This window comes from Sceloporus occidentalis, unplaced genomic scaffold (assembly GCF_023333645.1).
Source record: "Sceloporus occidentalis isolate IW3139 unplaced genomic scaffold, rSceOcc1.0.p SCAF_1, whole genome shotgun sequence".
In the NCBI taxonomy this organism is placed as follows: Eukaryota; Metazoa; Chordata; class Lepidosauria; order Squamata; family Phrynosomatidae; genus Sceloporus; species Sceloporus occidentalis.
In genome coordinates this window covers 90,705,041-90,717,577 of record NW_028316981.1, presented here as the reverse complement: position 1 = coordinate 90,717,577, position 12,537 = coordinate 90,705,041, and the positions used below count along the sequence as shown (strand labels likewise).

At 39.9% G+C, this 12,537-nt stretch overlaps 1 protein-coding gene across 2 annotated transcripts; it reads right to left on the bottom strand.

Annotated features, from left to right (window-relative positions):
* Positions 1 to 6,422: 6,422 nt before the first annotated feature.
* LOC149321800 (uncharacterized) lies at positions 6,423 to 12,286 on the bottom strand. Of its 2 annotated transcripts, none has more exons than XM_089528745.1 (2): positions 10,429 to 12,286; positions 6,423 to 6,487 (listed from the first exon to the last, which is right to left on the bottom strand). In XM_089528745.1, exon 1 carries the CDS (start codon positions 11,469 to 11,471, stop codon positions 10,464 to 10,466), a length of 1,008 nt encoding a protein of 335 aa, XP_089384871.1. In that variant the 5' UTR covers positions 11,472 to 12,286; the 3' UTR covers positions 6,423 to 6,487; positions 10,429 to 10,463. The 2 variants fall into 2 exon arrangements, with proteins under 2 accessions (XP_089384871.1, XP_089384881.1); XM_089528755.1 differs by having other exon boundaries at positions 6,423 to 6,477.
* Positions 12,287 to 12,537: the final 251 nt, after the last annotated feature.

The following is a 12,537-nucleotide window of genomic DNA, read 5'->3' as shown; positions in this document are numbered from 1 at the left end:
TGGAGACCAGGATTTGATTCCCTGCTTGGCCATAAAAGCCCACTGGGTGACCTTGGGCAAGTCACATGCTCTCAGCCTTAGGGAAAGGCAAAGGCAAACTTTCTCTGAAGAAATATTGCCAAAAGAAAACTCCATGATAGATTGTCTTAGGGTCACTACAAGTTGGAAACAACTTCAAGGTGCGCGCACACACATACACACAAACACACCATGCTATGCTGTTTATAAAAACTATCTCACCTGAAGCTGCTATTTACCCAATGGTAATTTGCTTCTCATACCAAATGGACACCACTGGGAGGTGAATTTTGTTGAGACCACTGGAAAAGGTGAAACCCTATCTCTACACAGAGGGATATTGCTCATTCCTCTCACCTCAAGCATAGATTGCTAAAGTACATATTATATTTAGTTGTTTTTTAATCTAAACAATGAATTGCTTCCACATAGCATTTGTCTTCTCTTTAGACCATTTTTGCTCACCTAGTTACTGAACAACAAGATGACATTCTTTCCGAATCACTCCTTTCTGGTGTGTTCTCTGTCATCATACAAGATTATTGACAAAGCTTGGTAGTACATAGTTAGAAATTAATCATTTGCCTTTTCCCCCTCCTAATAAAATCAAAACTACAATACATTGTGCTTGTTAGTAATGAAGGATTGCAACTGTCACTTGTGTTATTTTTATAGTTACAGAATGTTTCCTCACCTAATGATGAAGGCAGAATATCACATGGATCAAGTACTGGCTCATGCTGTGCCATGGGCTGCCACCTCATGCTCTGCTTTGGGTGTACTGGTGACAACAATATGGATAAGAAGGAGAATACCTTTTCCACTTTCAAGAAATTGGAAAGTTACACATTACTTTTTAAAAATTGCCCCCTGCTGCCTTCCAATTACTTTTCCAGGCCTAAGAACTAGAACAATATTTACTTTGGGAAAGCAACATCCCAAGTTCTTAGATTTGAGGTAAGAGAGATGTATAAATTTATACAAAATTAGATGGATGGAGACATAATTCTCCCTTTCATATAATGCTAGAATCCAGGATCATTTAAGGAAGCTCAGCTGTGGAACAGACAGACGGAAATAGTGCTTGACAAGAGCATAGCTGCACTATATTCATGGAAGATAAGGCTATCAATGGCAACTACACATGATGGCAATCTATTACCTCCAGTGTCAGAGGCAGCATGTCTTTGAGTATCACTTTGGGAGGAACAAACATGAGGGTGCTTTTGCCATCCTGCCCTACTTGTGGGCTTCTGGTTGGCCACTGTGGGAACAGGATGCTGGACCAGAGAAGCCTTTGAGCTAATCCAGCATGGCTCTCTTGAATGGCCTATCTGATTTTCAAAAAGAGTAGCAGTGCATTTCTTTCAGCTATGAACTGACCTCAGCACCACAGTGTCACAAAACAAGTCATTTAAGAAGGGTTCTGTTACAGAATGCATAGTGTTGCCTCCTGCCTCAAATAAGAATTCTGCCCAATCAAATGAATTTTCCCTTAAGTCCCCAGATGCAGAGAGTGAGACACTTCTATATTTGCTGTGTTCATATTCCCTTGGTAACTTTGCCCACCCAGTTTCTTTGGATGTCTAAACTGTATTTCTAAAGGCTCAACTGAAGTGTTAAATTACTGCAATGTTAGAGGTCTGGGAACAAAAGGAAAAATTTGGGATGGGGGCAATAACTTAATTTTACCTGGGGTAATGCCTTCATTTTGCCTCCTTCCCACAGCTATACCACTGGGGAGGGGAAATTTGTCCCCTGGTAGAATTATCACTTTCACATTTGTTTTCACCAGGATGTAATCAAACTGTCTTGACAGAAATGGAAGGGAAAAGATGCTGGCAGAGAAGTCCACTGCAGGCATCTCTCTCATGAATGAAGTGGCAGGGGATGGACTGTGTGTCACCTCTGTTTATGTAGGCAGCAGGGAAAGAAATAAAGCTAGCAAAAGGAGAAGGGTGCCAGCAGGAAGTGTCAACTGCCTCAGTAGCGGCATCTGGGGGAAATCTCCCTTTGTAGAAAAGGACAACTGACAGGGAGTCCCTTTGAAAAGAATAAAAAGTAGCAGCAGGAGCATTAGAATAAAAAGCATCCTGATTGTCTGGGTTTGCATTTCTGTTGTACCACCACCACCCACCCGCAAATGTTTTTGCTGCCATATACTGATGCATGTCATTACACATTTGCATGTACACTTCCATGCCAACAAGAAAACTGTCAGAAAGCCCATATGGGCAGAACAAACTCAGAGCCTGTTTGGCAAACAGGAGACAGAAGCAGAGTGCCAGTCATCCCCAGGCAGGAAATATTTCTTCTTCGGGGGTCTCTTTTTGCACAACAAATGTGAAAAGAGCCATGTGGACTTTGTAAGGGTAAGAAGTCTATATATCAATCAACCCAGCATCATCTTATAAACATTTTTAAACATGGTGGTTCTCTGTACATCTGCTTTTTTTCATGAGAATCTCCAAGGGCTGAGCCCAGCTTGAGAACTGTGTGTGTGTGTGTGTGTGTGTGTGTGTGTATAAAGTAAACTAATATAAGATTTGATTCAGTGGTTTTGCAACTACTTGCCTCAGTATGAGCTGCCATCACATTGCCTGGGTAACTGCAAGTAGTTGCAAAACCAATGAATCTAATCTTCTATCAATTTTATTTTTTTAAAAAAACCATGTGCCCATAGGTGACACCACAAAGGCAATGCTGAGTTGGGGGGAGGGGATGGTGTAAGGATGGTAAACACCCCTCTGCCATTAGTCCCTCCCCTCCAGAATGATGTGATTCAGATCTGTCATTCCCACTTGTAGAACACGCTTCAGAATTGATTCTTGTCAAAAGAACTGCTAGGAAACTAGTGTCTGGAAAAACCGTTTTGTTTATTTGTTTGTTTTTGCATATGCCTCCCTTTATTGTGACAGAAACTGATCAAAGTAGGATTGGAATCAGTTTCAAATGGGAACGACAGTCACATAACCCAATCAGAGATTCACTTTAAATCATAGTGGGAATGCGTCCCCAGTATCACAATGACTGGAAAAAAGGAGGAAGCTAACTAGATAAATTCATAGACCACCCTGTGGCATCTTTGCAAGTTGCAGCAACTCTCCAATTAAGCCCTGCCAAATTATGGTAAACTGCTGCTCTACCAGCTAAGCTGCTGTGCAAGCAACTCTTTCCTCTTGCCCAGAGATGAGTTCACTAATACTGGAGAATTTGCACATTTGCCTCCTACTGCTTCACCTAATAAAAGCCCTTCACATGGATACAAGCCTACTAATTAGAACAGCAACAAATCAGGTCCTTACTAATAAGATTCCTACATTCAAAGGTGTGAGACAGTGATGTATTCTGGTCCCATTCCTTTTTCACTTCTAAATAAATGATATAGTCTCAACTTTGCATTGCTGTGATTTTCATATGCTCAAAATTCTGGATAGAACAGTTAGTATGCTTATATATGCTGATGATATGATCCTACTTTCCACATCTTCAGTAGGTCTGCGCAGACTGCTGAAAAAGTTTAATGCCTATTGCCAGCTAAATGATCTAGTAATCAATAGCAGCAAATCTAAAGTTGTATTTTTTGGTGGTGGTAGTAGGGGAGCGAATCATAAGTGGTTCATAGACTCAAAGAACAAGTAGTAACTTATAATTGTTTAGGTTTAGTATTTTCATCTACAAGGAACCTGGCCTCACCAGGTCAAGAGGACTGAAAGGAAAGCTTCCACCGGTGTTCATACCCTTAATAGATTACTTAATTATAAACACCCTGCTTCACTTCTCCCAGTTACAAAGGCAAAGGTGCTGCCAATGGTAACCCATGGATCAGAAATTTGAGAATTTGCTGTTAATAAGAAAATTGAAAGAATTCAGAACAAATTCTTAATGCTGATTCTGGGGGTGTCAAGAAGAGCCAAATTTGGATTGGCAGTTGTATCAGACATGTGACTTCTTTTATTATTTAACTATGGGATTAAGATAACACAAATGAGAGAGGATAGGCTTCCCAAGATCTGTATAAATAAACAAGTGTTCAGATCCTTTACAAATTCTTAGTTCATGAACTTTTCCAAAATGCTCTCAAATCTAGGCTTGTGCACAGAGGCCATCAGGTGTAATTCTAATATCAGACATATGATTAAACAAAGAGTGTCAGATACCATAACCCAGTTAGGTCTAGTTGCTCTGGCCTCAAAAAGATCTTTGGTTTGGCTAGCAGTTTACATTGCTAGAAATTAAAGCAGACAGGCAGGCAGGTCATTAATTTCAGTGGGAGCCCTTTTGGGCAAAGCAAAAGGCAGTGGTTGAGATTCCTGAACCACGGGGCTGTACAGACCACCCCTAAGGGGTGGCCTGCAGTGCCCTCTTTTAGAACCAGATTGTGGATGTGGTAACTGCATGCTGCAGCCCCGAAATCACCTTTCTGCTGAGCAAAAAACAGCTCCTCTCTGCACTGTGGAAAGGATAGCTGATGCTGTTGTGGCTTTTTGACACTCCTTTGGTACTGTGTCATGTAGATGCAGTGCCAGAGGAGCACTGTGACACTGTGCACCATGTTGTGGGGCACACGGTGTCATGCTGGCCTGGGAGCGGAGTCACTGCGTGCATCGTATGGACGCCACGCCCCAACTCTGCTCCCAGGCCAGCCTTAATGGCAGGTCTATACAGTATCTATATGTGGTTCCTTCTGCCTTGCTAAAAAGATACTTCTCTCCCTCAATCCCATTTGTTTTGCTTTCTAGATTTTCAGTGTAGCAGGACTACCAAGGGCAGTAGAGGGCATCTCAACATCATTCTAGTTTCTCTCACACACTTTAAACACTAGGGGCTCTTTCACACAACAAATTATAGCATTATAATTCCACTTTAACTGTTGTTGTTGCATCCCATGGAATCTTGGGATTGGCAGGTTCTGGAGGGGTATCAAGAATTCTTGGCCTGAGAGTTCTTGCAAGAAACAAAGCCCAGAATTGAACTGGATGCAGCTACAGTAGTTACATGGAATCATAGTGCTATACTTGTGTAGTGTGATAGGGCCCTTGCTTTTCAAAGCCTTGCCTTTTAATATATTTGGATTTAAATGTCAATAAGGTGTGCACTTCAGTAGCATTTGTTGAGGTGGCATTTTATATCTCATAACAATCCAAGAGAATGGTTTCATGGGGGGAAATCATGCAAGGATGGAGGGAGATGAGAGGGAATTTCTTGTTCTCTTTAAAGTGGTGTCCTTGTTTGTGCAGAACAGAAAAGAACCCATATCGTGAGTACTCGTGAATATCACAAGCCCTAGTGGCACAGTGGTAAAAATGCAGGAACTGCAGCCAAAACTGAGCTGAATGCTGGCAGAGCTGACCGCTGGCAGTCTCCCCAACTCCATTGGGGCTTCATTGGCCAAGGCGAGGCAAGGCAAGCAAGGGGTCGTGGCTTAGCGGCAGCTCTTAAGGGCCGCTCTTACACCCCCACAACACCTGCTTGACCCCTGAAGGGAGCCTAGAAGGGACGCAGAACTGAACGCTGGCACTCTCCCCCACTCCATCGGGGCTTCACCGGCCAAGGCGAGGCAAGGCAAGCAAGGGGGTGTGATTTAGCAGCAGCTCTTAATGGCTGCTTTCACACCTGCACAACACCTGCTTGACCCCTGAAGGGAGCCCAGCTCACACCCCTCGGAACATCTGGATTAATAGTATGGCAGGACAGATGGACTGTGGGGGGAATAAGAAGGAAATGGCCGAGAATAAAATGGGAGTGGTAATTGAGGTTGTGCGGGGCAAAGGAAGGTATGGCAAGAACAGAGTGAAATTTTGTTACAAAAGGTGGGATCGAAGTTTGAAATTAATCCCGCCTTCAGTTCATTCTGTTACTCTTTTTTTTTTTAATAATCTTTATTGACAATTTCCAAATAAAAGAATACATTTTGCATAAAAAACCACGTTTCAATTTCCATACTCATAAATCTAACACTATGGTACATCCATAATGCCTCCTTCCTTAAGAAAATTGTTTGTATGGGCTTGATTCCAAAGGGTCAACGCTGACTTCCTACTCTTTTTATTCTCTATCTTTCTAAAGGTTCTCCCGTTACCTTTAATTTATTTTACCTCATTATTTGAAGTGTCGTAACTCTCTGGTCATCATTATAGTAAAAAAAACAAAACACAAACCAAACTTCTCATTAATAACAAATGTCCAATCTTAACTTATTGACAATTTTTCCTTTTGCTTAATACGACTTATTGATCTTTTTGTGCAATAGAAAGTGATGTTCTGTTTCTGACCTCATTATTTACCACATTAAATTATCCTGCACTTTCTATTTAGAACAGCATTTACCACACATTTCCTTTTACCAATCCTAGTCCTTCATATTCTCCTCAAGAGGATAAACCTCATAATATAAAAAAGGCATTCCACATGAAGTCGAAGGGAAAGTAGAACTTGTCGATTCTTTTCTTCAAATTTCTGGGTTGCACTATCCATAAGGGAAGGAAAGATAAAAAAGGAGATACATACTAGGGGATCCTGGATTCTCTATTTTCCCTATAAGACAATGTGGTCTTAAATGCCACTTTGAATCTGTTTTAAATATTGATTAATGAAACATTAATGTCCCATTCCCCTCCCATATTTTCTAACACTTTTTCCCATATCTCTCTTCTCTTCTTTCCATCTTGATTTTGTACCATACAGGTCATTCTGTCCAGCTTCCTATATTCATTTACCTTAAGCATCCAACTTTCCCATGAGGGAATCTCCTTAACTTTCCAGAGTCTGGCTATTTCTACCCTGGCTGCAGTAACAAGATACAGGGTAATTCTCCAAAACTTAGCTTCCTCCGTATTCAGTGCTGTAGTTATGTTGAGAAGATATAGTTTGGGGTCCATTTGGAAGTTGAAACCTAAGATCTTTTGTAGAGAGTCGTGTATAGTCTTCCAAAATTTCTTTATTTCTATACATCCCCACCACATGTGGTGCAGTGTCCCTTTTTGTTGATTGCATTTCCAGCATAGCCCTTCACTAGACTTATACATTTTTTTCCAACTTCCATGGTGTAATATACCATCTGTTCATTATTTTTAAATGGTTCTCCTTCAAACTTTGACCCACTGTGAATTTACTTGTTCTCAACCATGTCTTCTGCCATTCCTCATAGTTTATTACAGACCCTAGGTCCTTAGACCATTTGATCATGTAGTCCTTTATCGTGTTATGTTCTAAGACTCTGTTCATAATTAGCTTATAAAGTTTTGCAATCTTGTGTTTATCTGGTTGCCACAGGATCTTATCTAACTCATTTAAATCTTTTTCTATCCCCACCGTCTTAATGTCTATTTTTATTCTTTGACTTAACTGAATATAGCTGAACCACGTTAGTTTGAAGCCCCCTTCCCCCAAAGTATCCTTTTGCTTTATTTTGCGCACTCCTTGCGTATCTGCCTCTAACAAATTTTTATATGTCAGCCATCTTTTTTGTATGTGCCATCTGCCAAAAAAGGCTTCTTGGGGTCCACAATGGTAAATGAAAATAAAATAATTTATAAATCTTTTTCCAGGTCTCTAATAGCGATTTTCTAATTGGATGGTTATTAAAATCCCGATTTTTGTCTAATTTCCCATAGCATAAATATGCATGCCATCCAAACCTCAGTTGCACCCCTTCCAGGTCTAATAATGCATAATCCTCTAGTTTAATCCATGTCTGTAACCATAATAAAGAACATGCCCAATAATAAACTTTTACATGAGGCAACCCATAACCACCTCTTGCCCTTTCGTCTTTTAACACCATCCAATTTATTCTGGGTCTCTGCCCCTTTCAAACAAATTTCTTTAATTCACTGTCCCATTCCTTAAAGATTTTTTCATTTATAACTATCGGGAGATTTTGGAATAAGAACATTAATTTTGGCAAAACTGCCATTTTTATGACCGCAATTCTGCCTAATAATGATAAATTAAGCAGATTCCATCTCCTGAGATTCTCCTTTATGTCGTTCCAAACTTTACAGTAATTATTGTCAAACAATTTCAAATTATCCTTTGTCAGCCAGATTCCCAGATATCTGATCTTTTTTTCCTCTTTAAATCCCGATAATTTGGCTATTGATTCTATTTCATTGGGAGGGATGTTCTTTGTTAACATGACAGTCTTGTCTTTGTTTATATTTAGACCCGAATGAGCTCCAAACTGTTTTAATTCCTTTGTAACTTCTTCTATACAGGAGCTAGGGTCCTCTACTATTAGGGCTACATCGTCTGCAAAGACTTTCAAGTTCAGTACGCTTTTCCCTTTTTTACAGCCTCTAATCTTATTGTTCCCCTTAATTGCCGAGATTAGCACTTCCATTGACACCAGAAAAAGCAAAGGGGAGATAGGACATCCCTGTCTTACTCCCGTGTGTATTTGAATTTCTTGAGATCTTTTACCATTGACTATTACTTTTGCAGTTTGTTTGCTATATATCTGTTGGATCTTTCTAAGAAAGCTGTCTCCAAAGTCCAGGACCTTTAAAGCTTCAAATAAGAAATCCCAATTCAGGCGGTCAAAGGCTTTTTCCATGTCTAATGCTATTAAAGCAAATTTTTTATCATTGTTTACATGGTAGAACTCTAAAGAGTTCAAAATTGGCCTAATGTTATCCCTAATCTGCCTCCCCGGCAAGAATCCACTTTGTTCATTACCCAACATCTGAGATAGGATTTTTTTCAACCTGGTTGCTAGAATATTGGTGTATATTTTATAGTCTATGTTAAGGAGACTTATTGGGCGATAGTTGGACATAACTTCCTGGTCTTTTCCTTCTTTTGGGATCAGGGAAATATATGCTTTTTTCCATGAGGGAGGCATTCCCTCAACCTCTATGGCATCAAATAATCTCATAACATAAGATAAAATAGGGATGAAAAGCCATCCTCTCCAGGGGCTTTCCCCTCTTTCATGGAAGTTATTGCCCTATAAATTTCTTGTTTTGTTATTCTAGCATTTAAATTGTCTCTTTGCTCCGCCGTGACTTTTAGGTTGATTTTTGACTGGATGTAATCCCTAATGATTGAACCCTTGTCCCCACCTTGTCCTTTTAACCTATATAGTTCTTTGTAGTAATCTCCAAAGGCTCTAATAATATCTTCTTGAGATGTTAAAATATGATTTCCTTTTTTAATTTTTGTTATAAATCCTCTTTCTTTCTCCCTCCTTAATTTTCTAGCGAGCCATCTTCCAACTTTGTTACCGTTCTCAAAGAACCCTTGTTTGGTTCGTTTTAAATCCTTTGCTATTTCTGAATTTATTCTATTTTGAAGCTGCATCTGGAGAATTTTAATTTCGTTTCTTAACTTTCGGCAACCTGGCTTTATAACCATTTGCTGTTCTTTCTCCCTAATCTGCTGTAAGATGCTCTTCTCTCTTTCTATCCTTTCTCTTTTTATTTCTGCAGCTCTCTTAATCAATATCCCTCGAAATACTGCTTTCCCTGCGTCCCAAACAATCCCATTTTTCGTCTCGGGTGTTTGTTTCATTTAACTTGAAATAAATTTTGATCTCTTCTTTCATTTTCCCAACAAATTGTTCATTTTCCAATAGTTCGTTTTGCAACCACCATGTAAAATCTCTATTCTCTTTTTCTTTTAAAGTTGCATCTATCAAACTATGGTCAGATAAGGTTTTACAATCCACTTCCATGTTTTTAAGGTTAGGGGCTAGGCTCTTAGAGATCAAGAATAGATCTATCCTAGACCATGATTTGTGAACTTCTGAGTAAAAAGTAAATCCTGTTTTCCCTTCATTTTTATAAGGCCAAAGGTCTACAAGATCATGGTCCTGAATCAAGTCAAGACAGCTTTTGGGGAGGCGACCCTGATCTTTTTTTAATTTTTTGGTTGTTTTTCTATCTTTCCCGGGGTTTAAAACCCCATTAAAGTCGCCTGCTATAATTATATTTTTGTTATCAAGTACCATTATTTCTTCATTTAGTTTTTCAAAAAAAACTTTTTTATTTTCGTGGGGTCCGTAAATGTTAATGACTGTAAGTGTAGTTAACCCAGTATTCACCTCCAGTATTTGATATCTCCCCTCTAAGTCATTTTTAATCACCTTTGTGTGATACTTCCTATTTACATATAGTGCTATTCCTCTTTTTCTTTTGTTAATTGACACTGGGTAACAATTCCCTAATTTAGGGTTTCTTAAATATTTTTGGTCCCCCGTTCTTATTTTTGTTTCCTGTAAAAAAATTATGTCATAGTTCCTTTTTTCTAGCAAGTGAAATATTTGTTTACATTTTCTCTCTTTGTTTATGCCCCCCACGTTCCATGATGCTATGTTAACCATCTTGCCCAGGCGTAGTACAGTTTGTTAAATACAAAAAAATAGACAAGTTAATGGAAATGAAAATGGAAAGGAATCAGATATCTCACTCCATTGCTCCCTTTCCAATGACTAATGTCCTGATTTAATTATTTATGTTCTTTACGTGATCCAGCAATTCCCCTGGCTCCAAATCCAGTAAGTTGTCCTGGCTGGGTTGGAAATTGGTCCGGGGATTAGCCAGCAGATCTTTCTCTCCAGTCTTTTCACTTTCGTCGCATTCCTGGTCAGTATCCGTTTCCTGTAATACTAAAAGCTTTTGAAAGTCCTTGGACTTTTCAATAGAGTTAATCTTTATTCTTTTGTTCTTGTACCAACAGGATATCCCCTCCGGGTTAGTCCATCTGTAATTGATGCTTTTTCTTTGTAAAGTCGTAGTTAGAGATCTATAGAGCTGTCTTTGTTTAATCACCTGGAGTGGAAGATCCTTGTAAATTTTTACTTGAGAGTTATCAATTATCAAGCTCTTTTTGTAATTCCTTTGCAAGCACTTTTCTTTCAACCTTGTCGTTGTGAAGCAAAGAATCACATCTCTAGGGAAGCCTTTCTCCTTTGCAACTCTTGAACTTACTCTGAAAATCTTGTCAGTCTGAGATTCCAGCTGTTCAGTCGAGATATCCAAAAAGGAGGCAAGAGCTGGGAGTAATCGTTCTTCTAGATTTTCCTCTTCTATTTCAGGCAATCCTCTAATCTTGATAGCCTTATCCCTATATCTTTTTTCTTGTTGCTGTATGACGTTCTCTTCTTGGACTTGGTGCTTCTCCAACCTAGTTATTTTCCTTTCCAATTCAACAGTTTTCTTGGTTGTGGATTGCACCTCCTTTTTAATTTCTGAGATGTCTTTATTTATTGCGTCAATCTTTCTGGAAAGGGTTTCTGTTTGAATTTGTATGTCTTCTCTTAGCTCTTCCCTTAAAGCTTTCTGTTCTTCCCTGATTTCCAACTTAAAATTCCTTTTAAACTCTCTCAATTCCTCCAGAATAATGGATGAAATGTCTGGTTGTTTTCCTTGCAACTCTAACGAGTTCCTTCTTAAGTTTGCTTGTCCTCCACTCATAGTTTCTTTCTTATATTTAGCACCCCTTGTTTCCATCTAGCCCTTTATGGGGGACTAATTTCCGTTGTTGCTACTTAAAAGTGTTGCAATGTTTATGAAGTAGCTCCTCTCAATGTACGCTCGTCGTTTCCTAAACAAAAAACCTGCCGTCTCAGTTCCGGGCAGCTGCAGTTCATTAAGAGCTAGCAATAGCAATTAATCTTCTCACCATTAGTTCCAATTATCACCAGCTGTAGAATCTCACCTCAGATCAGCTCACTCCCTGTTTAAACGATATTTTCTTTATCTTACACCTTCTTATGGTAAGGCACGGATGAAAGAAAAGAAAAACCTTGAACTGAGATTTCCATTATACAGCCCGCATCGAAACGTGCAGAAGTTGCTCTTTATATTGCCCCCTTATGGATAGGATTCTTTTCCCTTTCAGTGGTTCACCATTGCCAAACCTTCCAAAGCTTGTACTGAAGGAACGGAAAAAGGAGGTCTTAAATGTCTTCAAACGAAAGAAAGAGATATCCAACAAAACTTGTTCTTCTTGGTCTTATCCCTTTCGACCCTCAAGGGATAATTCTTCTGGTGTTTAGATGGTTGCGCCAAGACTGGTTGTCCTAGACAAACACACCGCAGTGCCGGCTGTCTTGCGGCTTTCCCTGAGTCCCTCGCCCTCAGCCCCTCGGGGCAAATGGGCATAGGACTCTCAAGCCCTCGACAGACCCTCGCCTCGAAGCTCTCGCGGTTTGAGTACCCTTATGATCTTCCCAAGTTTTGCGGGAGGACCTTTGAACGGGTCGCACTGCGGTAGAAAGGAGAGCAGAGCCGAAGCAACTTGCCTCCGTATGTCTTGGTAGAGCAACCAGCAGTTCATTCTGTTACTCTAAATAGGATGGGGAGCTTATCAACCATACCACAGAACCTTACTCTGCTCCTTTGCAATGCCAGGTTGGTCAAGAATAAATCACATATCATCCGTGATCTCCTTTTGGACAAAAACAGCCGACCTGGCTTGCCTCACAGAAACCTGGCTGGGAGAAGATAGTACCATCACTTGGAATCAAACTCTCTCAGCTGGGTACACAGTTATTGAGCAGGTAAGGGAAAGTGG